At 46.3% G+C, this 12500-nt stretch overlaps 2 protein-coding genes across 7 annotated transcripts in view; both read left to right on the top strand.

Annotated features, from left to right (window-relative positions):
* kiaa0586 (KIAA0586 ortholog) overlaps positions 1-12500 on the top strand; it is a 35193-nt gene that overhangs the window by 3880 nt on the left and 18813 nt on the right. For 5 of the 6 annotated variants that reach the window (XM_084381997.1, XM_084381998.1, XM_084381996.1 and 2 more), the window contains exons 6-8: positions 2511-2586; positions 2666-2792; positions 4064-4169. In XM_084381997.1, the coding sequence (XP_084238123.1) occupies positions 2511-2586; positions 2666-2792; positions 4064-4169 (309 nt within the window). The remainder of the gene's footprint in view (positions 1-2510; positions 2587-2665; positions 2793-4063; positions 4170-12500) is intronic. The other variant, XM_084381999.1, reaches the window with a different exon arrangement.
* On the top strand, positions 6582-12101 carry irf2bpl (interferon regulatory factor 2 binding protein-like). Its single transcript, XM_084382006.1, has one exon. The coding sequence runs from the start codon at positions 6641-6643 to the stop codon at positions 8654-8656; it is 2016 nt and encodes a 671-aa protein (XP_084238132.1). The 5' UTR covers positions 6582-6640; the 3' UTR covers positions 8657-12101.

Genomic DNA, 12500 nt, shown 5'->3' with positions numbered 1-12500 from the left:
TGCTCGCAGGAAGCTGCGCTGTGCTGCCCCTGGCAACTACTGTTTTTATAGCAGCGAAGAAGACGCTGTCGGCCGCTGTCCTGCAGTGTTCTGATTTTCTGCTCCTTCATACTTTTCACTCCACTTCATTTAATTGATTACTTTAGTTACAGTTACTTTGCAGATTGAGATTACTGGGTGCTGGGTGGTAAATACAGTGACCGGTTGTTTGTATATTATTTTTGGATAAATGATAAAATGAGTTGAACTAATTTGAGTTAAAAGAAGAAAAGTGAGAGCAGCTCAGAGACTCGTCTGTTACTGCTGTTGGTTTTTATGATCTTTTGATTTGCGGTTCAGAATAAAATCAAGAATTAATTCTGGAGACATCAAAAAGTGCTGACTGCATTTTAAATACATTTACTTTATCAGCAATCAGACGCAGAAACACAGAAGATCAGAGAAATGATCAATATCAGCCCTGATGATCAGACTGATTGATAAACAGTCAGATGATATAATCGGTTGTTTCACAGTAACCCTAACTAACAGTACTAACTAACTAACAGTACTAACTAACTAACAGTACTAACAGTGCTAACAGTACTAACAGTACTAACTAACTAACAGTACTAACAATACTAACAGTACTAACAGTGCTAACAGTACTAACAGTACTAACTAACTAACAGTACTAACAATACTAACAGTACTAACTAACTAACAGTACTAACTAACTAACAGTACTAACAGTGCTAACAGTGCTAACAGTACTAACTAACTAACAGTACTAACAGTGCTAACAGTACTAACAGTACTAACTAACTAACAGTACTAACAATACTAACAGTACTAACAGTACTAACTAACTAACAGTACTAACAGTGCTAACAGTACTAACAGTACTAACTAACTAACAGTACTAACAGTGCTAACAGTACTGTTAGCACTGTTAGCACTGTTAGTACTGTTAGTACTGTTAGTACTGTCAGTACTGTTAGTACTGTTAGCACTGTTAGTACTGTCAGCACTGTTAGTACTGTTAGTACTGTCAGTACTGTTAGTACTGTTAGCACTGTCAGTACTGTTAGTACTGTCAGCACTGTTAGTACTGTTAGTACTGTTAGTACTGTTAGTACTGTCAGTACTGTCAGTACTGTTAGTACTGTTAGCACTGTTAGTACTGTTAGTACTGTTAGTACTGTCAGTACTGTTAGTACTGTTAGCACTGTTAGTGCTGACAGTACTAACAGTACTGTCAGTACTGTTAGTACTGTTAGTACTGTCAGCACTGTTAGTACTGTTAGTACTGTCAGTACTGTTAGTACTGTCAGTACTGTCAGTACTGTTAGTACTGTTAGCACTGTCAGTACTGTTAGTACTGTTAGTACTGTCAGTACTGTTAGTACTGTTAGCACTGTTAGTGCTGACAGTACTAACAGTACTGTCAGTACTGTTAGTACTGTTAGTACTGTCAGCACTGTTAGTACTGTTAGTACTGTCAGTACTGTTAGTACTGTCAGTACTGTCAGCACTGTTAGTACTGTCAGTACTGTTAGCACTGTTAGTACTGTTAGTACTGTCAGTACTGTTAGTACTGTTAGCACTGTCAGTACTGTTAGTACTGTCAGCACTGTTAGTACTGTTAGCACTGTTAGTACTGTTAGTACTGTTAGTACTGTCAGTACTGTTAGTACTGTTAGCACTGTTAGTACTGTCAGTACTGTTAGTACTGTTAGCACTGTCAGTACTGTCAGTACTGTTAGTACTGTTAGCACTGTCAGTACTGTTAGTACTGTTAGTACTGTCAGTACTGTTAGTACTGTTAGCACTGTCAGCACTGTCAGCACTGTTAGTACTGTTAGTACTGTCAGCACTGTCAGTACTGTCAGCACTGTTAGTACTGTTAGTACTGTTAGCACTGTCAGCACTGTCAGCACTGTTAGTACTGTTAGTACTGTCAGTACTGTCAGCACTGTTAGTACTGTTAGCACTGTCAGCACTGTTAGTACTGTTAGTACTGTTAGCACTGTCAGTACTGTTAGTACTGTTAGCACTGTCAGTACTGTTAGTACTGTTAGTACTGTTAGCACTGTTAGCACTGTCAGTACTGTTAGTACTGTTAGCACTGTCAGCACTGTCAGTACTGTTAGTACTGTTAGCACTGTCAGCACTGTTAGTACTGTCAGTACTGAGATGTGTTTTATTGATCCAGGATGTCTCATAGCTGTAATTCTGTTACTGCGCTGCGCTCGGTCCAGTACAGTTCCATCATAAAAGTAAATAAAACTTTATTTATAAATCCAAAGTTACAACATGGATTCAATATTCACTAATAATCTGCTCACTAACTAGCTCATTAACATATTACATCATTTACTCAAACCAATCAGAGGAGAGCATGATGTCAGCTGACTCTGATGCTTCAACTGTTTTCTGTGTGAGAAGAAACACAACAAGATCAGCTGCTGGTTCAGTGATGTCTCCACTGTGACCTCACTGTGACCTCACTGTGACATCACTCTCGGCAGGGACAGGGGGTGGAGCCTGAGCCAGCAGACGCTGCGTCACCTGGAGACCCTGCAGAGTCAGCAGCTGCAGCTGCAGGTAAACTGTCCCTGATCACCTGCTGCTCTCACCTGTTTGACTGTCTGACTGCTCACTGGCTCTCCTCTCCTCCGATCAGAGCCAGCTGCTGGACTCAGCCCTCAGGATGGTGACAGGACACGCCCCCGTGACCCCAGCTGCCTCTGACATCACATGGGTCAGAGGTCAGCCGGCCTGTTTACAGGTCACTCACCTGGAGCCTGCAGGTACACACACACACACACACACACACACACTGCTAACAGCTGACTCAGCAGACTGAATGTAAACAAATATAGGCTCACAGCTGACCGTCTCCATGGCAATATTATGTGCCCTCAAAGCATCCTGGGAGCTGTAGTTCAGACAGTCATCATGTCATGAAGTGTCGTGACCAGCAGGTGGCAGCACAGCTCTGTGTGTGTGTGTGTGTGTGTGTGTGTGTGTGTGTGTGTGTGTGTGTGTGTGTGTGTGTGTGTGTGTGTGTGTGTTCTTCCATTTTACTGCTGCTGAGATGGAGATGGTGTTGTCATGGTAACCAGGCTGTTTGTAGCAGCAGGTTATTCTGGAGGAGGGCCTTGAATATGTTCCAGAGGTCCTTGAATATGTTCTAGATGTCCTTGAATATGCTCCAGAGGTCCTTGAATATGTTCCAGAGGTCCTTGAATGTGTTCCAGAGGGCCTTGGATATGTTCCAGAGGCCCTTGGATATGTTCCAGAGGTCCTTGAATGTGTTCCAGAGGTCCTTGAATATGTTCTAGAGGTCCTTGAATATGCTCCAGAGGTCTTGGAATATGTTCCAGAGGTCCTTGAATGTGTTCCAGAGGGCCTTGAATATGTTCTAGAGGTCCTTGAATATGTTCCACAGGGCCTTGAATGTGTTCCAGAGGGCATTGAATATGTTCTAGAGGTCCTTGACTATGTTCCAGAGGGCCTTGAATGTGTTCCAGAGGGCATTGAATATGTTCCAGAGGTCCTTGAATATGTTCCAGAGGGCCTTGAGGAGTTTCCATGAGACTTCGAGTGAGCTGATCAGTCCTGTTGAGTGACATTAGCTTGTTGACATGAACTCTGAGGTGAACAGATGACGGACAGTCTGTGAGCTGCAGCAGCTGATTGGACGGATGGACACACTTTAAAGAGACAGGAGGGGTCGGGTCGTACCATGTGATCACAAAGACTTCTAGTAAACATAAATCAGCTGGATGGAGAGTTGTTATGTCACGTTTCACAACACAAACACAACATGATGTGATGTGAAGGTAACTGTTGACTGTGTGATGTCATATGTGTTAATGTGGGCGGGGCCTGATGACTGTGACATCACACTGTTCTGTGTCAGAGGAACAGCATCACTTCATGTGTCTGAAGGCTCAGAGTCAGTGATGATGGTGACCTCCGACCTCTGACCTCGACTCCACCTGTTCACCTGTGAGATCATGTGTGTTGTAATAACAGGATGTTTACATCAGTGACTCTGTTTTCTCTCCTTCATCAGCAAACGTCTCCAACCAGCAGCCGAGCTCCTCCACAGCCGCCGCCGCGAAGACTGACCCAGTTACCATGGCAACACCCCACCGTGACCGACGGCCAGAGCAAACCAGGTGAAGAGGGGGAGAGAGGGGGAGGGGCTGTTTTAACGAAATGAAACAATTAATCTCAGAGACAGAGTGTGTGTGTGTGTGTGTGTGTCGCTCGATTTGCATAATGATTCAGAGAGAGAGAGAGTGAGGGGCGAACGAGGCTGCAGCTCCTCATGTATTCAGCAGCTTCCTCCTCCTCCTCCTCGCCGCATGGTCGCCAGGCGCGTTTCCACGGCAACACAGACGGTATCTATCAGAGGCATGCCGGAGCTAATCTGTGTGCGTGTGTGTGTGCAGTCATTAAACCCTGACTGGAGGTTTGATGATAACTTCAGTTTGATACTTTACCCAGAATGCATCAGTGTGGCATGGTGCCAGAATCAGCCGTTAACCGCGTCCTGTCTGTGTTTCACGATGTCGAGGTGATCAATAACAAGAATTTATCGGAGACATTAACGTCGATCTAACTGATCGTGAAGAAAGATTGATTTCTGGTCGATCGATGAACCGTCGCAGCAGCAGAGAGAGAGAGGACAACACACTGATCGGGCGATCGAAGCTCGTACACACTGAGAGAGAGAGAGAGAGAGAGGCGGGGGGTGACAGAGAGCTCAAACCTGCCTAGCAACACACACACACACACACACACACACACACACACAGTTTTTTCCTGTCTGCTGCAGCTGAACAGGATTGAATCAATACATCTATTGATCATGTCGTTGTATTAAAGTTTACTCTGAGTTTGAACATTTAATGTAAATTTGATCAATATCTAAATCTCAGCAGCGTCCTGACAGACACGCCTCGTCAGCAGGATTTAGAGTCCCAACAGGAAGTTGTGTATCGATCTCGTGTTACATAATGACCTCATCACATCATGTAAAGGACGAGTCCGGCTGTTTCTGTACGTAGATGCAAAGATTGAAATCAGTCGCGTCGTCAGGCTGGCTGAGTCCCCGTTTCCTGTCTTTATGCTAAGCTAAGCTAGCTGAGAATTAGTGAATAAGAATATTTCTTCTTTCTATTCCTTTAATATTTTTACAAACCTCTGACCTGTGACCTCTGACATCAGACCTGTGACCTCTGACATCAGACCTGTGACTCATTCATGAGAATCAATTCATCTCTTGATTATTAGTTTCATGAAAACAATAAAAACCTCTAAAAACATAAACATAAAGCAGACAGAACCAGAACCACAGGTCCAAATCACCTGGAACAGACAGTGACACACACAGTAACACACACACACAGTAACACACACACACACACACACACAGTAACACACACACACACACACACACACACACACACACACAGTAACACACACATTAACACACACACAGTAACACACACACACACACATTAACACACACACACACACACACACACACAGTAACACACGCAGTAACACACACACACACACACACAGTAACACACACAGTAACACACACACACACACAGTAACACACACACAGTAACACACACAGTAACACACACACACACACACACACACAGTAACACACACACACACAGTAACACACACACTAACACACACACAGTAACACACACAGTAACACACACACACACACACACACACACACAGTAGCACACACACACACACACACACACACTCACACACACACACACTAACACACACACAGTAACACACACAGTAACACACACAGTAACACACACACAGTAACACACACACACACACACAGTAACACACACATTAACACACACACAGTAACACACACACACACACACAGTAACACACACATTAACACACACACAGTAACACACACACACACAGTAACACACACACATCACATCATCACATCGTCTTCATCACAAACACGTTTTAAAGAAACAGTATTGATCTCTGATCGGAGCTGCAGCTGCTTCTACGGACAAATGTCACAAAATAAAGATTATAAGACAAAAATAAAGTAACGACGACACGTGTAACGACGACACGTGTAACGACGGTGAGTAACGGTGATGTAACTGATTCTGTTGGTCTCATTACTGCTGATCAGAAACTGAGTCCAGCTCAGGATCAAACTGAGCTGCTGATCAATAAGAACTCCTGATATCATGTGATCATTGATCTGCACTGAAGAGGTTCAACCAGAGCTGCAGCTGGAGGAGGAGGAGGAGGAGGAGGAGGAGGAGGCCAACAAGTGGCATCATCAGTCTCGGAGGAGGGGGGAGGGTGACGTCACTTACTCTACCAGGTGGCATTCCTAGAGGGGGGGGGTCCAAATTCCTCCGCTTGTGTGAAGTGAAGCATGTAGGGAAAAAAACACCCCTCCCCCCCTCCTCCTCCTCCTCCTCCCCCTCCTCCCCCCCCCCCCCCCCTCCCCTCCTCCTCCCCCCCCCCCCCCCCCCCTCTGCAGCAGCTCCGGAGCTCCAGCAGGAGGAACAATAAGCTGGAGGAGTCACTGCAGTGTGGAGGAGGCAGGGAGGAGACGGGCAGAGGGAAGATGTCCTCCCCGCAGCTCTCCTCGTCCCGCAGACAGTCATGTTACCTGTGCGACCTGCCCCGCATGCCCTGGGCCATGATCTGGGACTTCACCGAGCCGGTCTGCCGGGGCTGCGTCAACTACGAGGGCGCGGACCGGATCGAGTTCGTCATCGAGACCGCCCGACACCTGAAGCGGGCTCACGGCTTCCAGGAGGGCAGAGCTCCGGCCGGCGGACCGCCTCCTCCTCCGCCGCAGCAGCAGCCGGCCGTGGCGAAGAGCCAGGCGGTGTTGCTGGGCGGGAAGGAGCCGGTGGGGCAGCTCAACCACCACCACCACCAGGCGGACGGACCCGGGAAGTCTCAGCCCGGGTTGGACCGCTACTCGCTCGGCGCTGATAGCAGGGTTCGGTTCGACTACGGCGGGCACAGCAGCGGCAGGCTGCCCAACGGACTCGGAGGGCCCAACGGGTTCAAACAGGACGACGGCCCGCCCGAGCTGAACCGACAGAGCCCGAACTCGAGGAGCCGGAGCCACGGGGGGCTGGTGTCGGCCCCGGGACAGATGAACGTCCCGCCGAACCTGCTGCCTCAGACTCTGCTGAATGGACCGAGCTCGCACGGCATGGCGGGCAGAGCCGGTCCGCAGAGCACCATGCCCGGTGTGTCTCTGTCTGAGCCCGGCGGGAAGCGGCCCGCCTCGGTGTCCAGCACGGACCAGGAGCGGGAGCTGAAGGACAAGCAGCGGAACGTGGAGGCTCTGTCCGAGCTGAGCGAGAGCCTCCGGAACCGGCAGGAGGAGTGGGCCAACAAGCCGAAGATGGTGCGGGACACGCTGGTGTCGCTGTCCGGCTGCACCCCCTTCGACGTCCGCTTCAAGAAGGACCACGGGCTGGTCGGCCGGGTGTTCGCCTTCGACGCCGTGTCCAAACCCGGCATGGAGAACGAGCTGAAGATCTTCATCGAGTACCCGAGCGGCTCCGGGAACGTGTTCTCCAGCGCCTCGGGGGTGGCCAAGCAGATGTACCAGGACTGTATGAAGGACTTCGGCCGCGGGCTGTCCTCCGGGTTCAAGTACCTGGAGTACGAGAAGAAGCACGGCTCCGGGGACTGGCGCCTGCTGGGGGATCTCCTGCCCGAGTCCCTGCGCTTCTTTAAGGAGGGCGTGGGGGCAGACATGCTGCCGCAGCCCCACATCGACGGCAGCTACCCGCTGCTGCCCACCTCCCTGGTGCTCCCCGGCCGGGCTCTGGCCTCAGGCAGCGGGGGCAGTAGCTCCAGGGCCGGGGTGAGGAAGAGGAAAGCCTCCCCGGAGCCGGACTCTGCGGAGGGCGGGCTGAAGCTGACGGAGGAGCAGCAGAGGCAGCAGTGGATCAACAGTCAGACCGAGGCGCTCAAACTCTCCATGGCTGCCGGCTCTTTCTCCGGACCTCCGCCGCAGCTCGGCCCCGGTCACCCCGGCCTCTCCTCCGGCCGCGCCACCCCCCCGGAGCCCGCCGCTCCCCCGCAGAACGGACAGTCCCCCATGGCCGCGCTCATGTCGGTCGCGGACACGCTCGGGAACGCGCACTCCCCCAACAAGGACCGGGACTCGGTTCACTCCACCACCTCCTCCAGACACAACAGCAGCAGCCCGCTGTCCCCCGCCTCCGTGTCCGGGCAGAGGCGCCTCTCCTCCCGCAACGGAGACCTCGGACTTTCCGCCGCGTCACAGTCCGCAGGTGGCATGGACCAGGTGCACGCGCAGAGTGTGCCCGACTCCCCCATGGCGAACAGCGGGCCTCTGTGCTGCACCATCTGCCACGAGCGGCTGGAGGACACGCACTTCGTCCAGTGTCCGTCCGTCCCCAGCCACAAGTTCTGCTTCCCCTGCTCCAGAGAGAGCATCAAGGCCCAGGGAGCCTCAGGGGAGGTGTACTGCCCCTCCGGGGACAAGTGCCCCCTGGTGGGCTCCAACGTGCCCTGGGCCTTCATGCAGGGGGAGATAGCCACCATCCTGGCTGGAGACGTGAAGGTAAAGAAGGAGAGAGACCCCTGAGGAGGAGGAGGAGGAGGAAGACTCTTCTTCTACTGCAAAAAACACATTAATGTGAAACAGTCGTGTTCTGCTCAGCCTCAGATCATCTCTGCTGTCTGTGGAGCTGATGGTGATCAAACAGGTGAAACTACAGGAGATCAATAATGTGACGTCATCAACAAGCAGCTTTTATTAGTCGTCTTTCTCTGACACACAGTTCTTAGATTCTGTTACATTTAGGAGAGATTGGTGATGTTTAGTGCGTCCATATGAAACTGACACGTCAGAGTTAGAAACACAAACACACTGAAACATTAATAACTGGATTCACGTAAGCGACCGCAGCAGCCGACTCACTAAAACTGCTCTGTTTTTATTGAACTGGTTTTTATTGAGGCGTTTTCAGATATGAAGACAGTTTATGATGAAGTTATTGTGACGAACGTTCATTGAAGCTCATAACAGGGTGAAACGATCCACACGGCTCAGAGCTGCACACTTTATCAAAATATCATCTAATCTCCATATTTCCAGCTGTAAGTGACTCAGAGAAGCTGCAGTGACAGACGGCAGCATGAACCCTGCAGAGCTGCAGGTGAACCGGAGACACGTCGTCTTCTCTAGAAGACAAAACACTGAAAATAATCAAAATTACGATGCAGATTATTATAATATGACTTGTTATTAGCACATCATGCAGATGATTTGATCCGTCAGAAACAGGAAGTTTACCACGAATAACTAGAACAGAGAGCTGCAGACATGTTTCTGTCGCTAACTGCAGTTAGCATCTCTCTGTTCCTCTGTGGGATTATTGAACTGGATTTTAGATTATTGCAGTAAATAGTCTGAAGGTTCTGATCTGTCCAGGTTCTGTTCAGCAGATAATCTCCACAGATGAACTCCACTCTGTGATGTTTGAAGGTAAATTAAATGTGTAGCAGTAAAAAGCTAATGCTAGGCTACAAACAGACGACATCACGGTCACATGACTCAAACGTCTCCACCACTGAGCGTCTTACTGCACAATTACTATCCAGGTTTCTATAAACTGATCAATGCACAAGTTGTAAAGTCAGAGTGAGAACAGTGTGTAACTAAAGTGGGCCTGTAAAGACGGACTAGTGAGGAGACGAGTCTCCGTGTTCGCTGTGAGGACATTTAATGTCCCCGACAACCTCTGTAGTCTCATTCAGACACTTGTTAGCAACCGCTAACCGTTTTTAACACATGAAGAGCTTTACAATTAAACTGTGGACATTTAATGATGAGTTAATGTTGTAAATATGTTCAGCCTGTGTGAACCACACAGCTTATCTCACACATTTAACTGAATACTGACAGAATCAACAGACTGAATCAGGTGTTTGACAGCACAGAGGAAACTTCTCTAAGCTTGAGTTTGTAAAGTTGATTTTCACCCAGTTTTATTCTGCTGGCTGAGGAGACGTTTCAGTCATCTTTTGTTTTAGTTTACAAAATGTCCAAATCAACGACTCTTCAGTCAGGTGACCCGTTAGAGGAGCCGACTCTGCTGACACCAGAACCTCGTCTGAATGTTAACGACACACAGACAGAACCTCTGTGTCCTGCTGAACACTGATGAGGAGACCAGAGGAGCGAATTCATGTCATTTAATCCAAAGTGTCACCAGACGTCACCTTCACTGATCTGAGTACAGTTGAGGTCAGGAGTCAAAGCTGCTGCGTCACTGACAACAAAACAGGTCTGCTCATTTAGTTTTTACATATTCACAGCTGTTGAATTATAAATAACAAAACACTAATTTAGTTGTTTGAGAAACATTAAATCAGCTGTAAAATGTCTGTTTGTGACCTGAAGGTGATTGTTGAATTTTACAGAGAAATACTGAATATGAACACAACTTTAGATCATTTATGATAAAACTCTTTTAGTGTGGGATGTAAACAGCCTGAGGACACGACCAGAGTGTGACGCTGTTCATTTGTTATATCAGCGCTCAGGAGTTTATTTTCTACCTTTACTCACTGATAAAACAGATCAGATGTTTTAAACTGATCGATTTTAGGCTAAAATATTAAATTTCGTATTTCTGCAGCTGATTTATGAGAAAGATGATGTTTAATGAGGACGTGACATAAACTCGTGGATTTGATGAAGATGAACTGTCTCATCTGATCCTCACAGGTCCAAACAGAAACATTCACTTTGTGTTGAAGATGAAACATTTTCACTGAAGAAATTACCTGAAAATAATTTATAGTTTAAAAAATTGTCAACAATTAGATTTAGTGATGCTGCAAAGTTCAGAGTCTCAAGTGATTTTTAGAATCAGTCAGTTAACAGAGTATTAATCAGAAATGATTTATTTCCTTAACTGATTGTTATTAAATGTTTGGACTCTTTTATGAATTATTTTTAAATATTGAAATCACAATATGGCCGAGTTTAATATACAAATACAAACATCATCATGTCTAGATTTTTCCAAAGAAAATGAAATACGAGTTCAACTTAAATCCTGTCTCATGTCACACAATCTGTCAAAATAATCACAATTTTTTTAGATCAAACAAATGACTGATTAGCGGAGGAAATTATTCACAGATTATTCAACAGTGAAAATAAACTATAGGTGGATTAACTGACTTTTAATTGATGCAGTTCAGTTTTCTGTCACACTGACTCAACCGAAATAAAATAAAATCTGACGTGATGAAGTCATTTTAACTGATAATGTCACATTCGTGATCAATTAATGGTTTAAAATACAGTCTGAATTATGCTTTGACAGTTTGTACAAAAAGAGAAGAGAAAACTTTTCATCAGGATCAATTAATAGACAGAATATTGTCCAGAAGTCGAGGGCTGGTTCTTGATGTTCTGACATATAAACGAGGGTATCGTCAGCGTACAGAGATAGTTAACGTGTTAACATCGTGGCTCCACTGATGGAGTTTCTGAGGCTGAGCAGCGTTGGTACGACTCTGTACAGGACGGAGGCCTCTGACTGAAACATATAAATATTCTACATGTCGTCTAACAGAATCGAGTGTTTGTGTCGTCGTGGAGACAGGTGGAGGTGTGATGTTGTTCAGAGGTGAGAGCTCTCACACTTTAGAAAATCATGTGTCTGTAAAAACTAACAGTTTTTATTTTTTCTACAAGTTTCAGCTATTTGATTTTTTTTACAACCTTTTTTATTTTATTATTTTTAAAAGTATGTAATTGTTTTTTGTGAAATTTTTAATTTAAAAGTTTTCATTTTTTAATTTTCTTACTGCAATAAAGCTCTCTAGGTTTTTCTTTTTTACATTTAAGATTTCAGTGGACTCGAACACATCGGCCTGTTTCTGTTTTTATTTTTTGATATTTTCTGTTTCCATGGTGACAGATTCAACATGATAAACTGATGAAACATTTGATCTTGTAACGTGCCTTGGAGCTGAGTCAGTTGTAATAAAATCCATTGGTATGAACCTTTTCACTGACGTCACGGTGACTGCTCTTTGACTCAACACGGGGAGGAACTTTATTTTCTTATTTACTTTATTTTCTCTTAAATGGATCAGATGTGGCAGGGTGAATTCTGGGTGAATGTGTTTGAAATGAAGCAGCAGACATAAACCACATGATGTACACACTGAGTACTGTGGCTGCAGTACAGGTAGTATAAGTACTGTTTGTGGCTGCAGGTTGTACTCAGCAGTAGTACTGATCGTAGTATTATTACTACTAATACTAGAGATCGACTGATTATCAGTGTTTACACGTCAGTAACGACCCATCGACACTGACTAATCTGAATCTGCAAAGTAACTAGTAACAAAAGTAATCAAGTAAATGTAGAGGAGTGGAAGAATTAAGTAGCATAAATAATACT

Source organism: Pagrus pagrus (assembly GCF_965226575.1).
Source record: "Pagrus pagrus genome assembly, chromosome: 18".
Lineage (NCBI taxonomy): Eukaryota > Metazoa > Chordata > Actinopteri > Spariformes > Sparidae > Pagrus > Pagrus pagrus.
This window is presented reverse-complemented; position numbering and strand designations above follow the sequence as displayed.

Bases quoted from the DNA above. Each gene is read 5' to 3' on its own strand.
- irf2bpl (XM_084382006.1), top strand. From the start codon at position 6,641: ATGTCCTCCCCGCAGCTCTCCTCGTCCCGCAGACAGTCATGTTACCTG.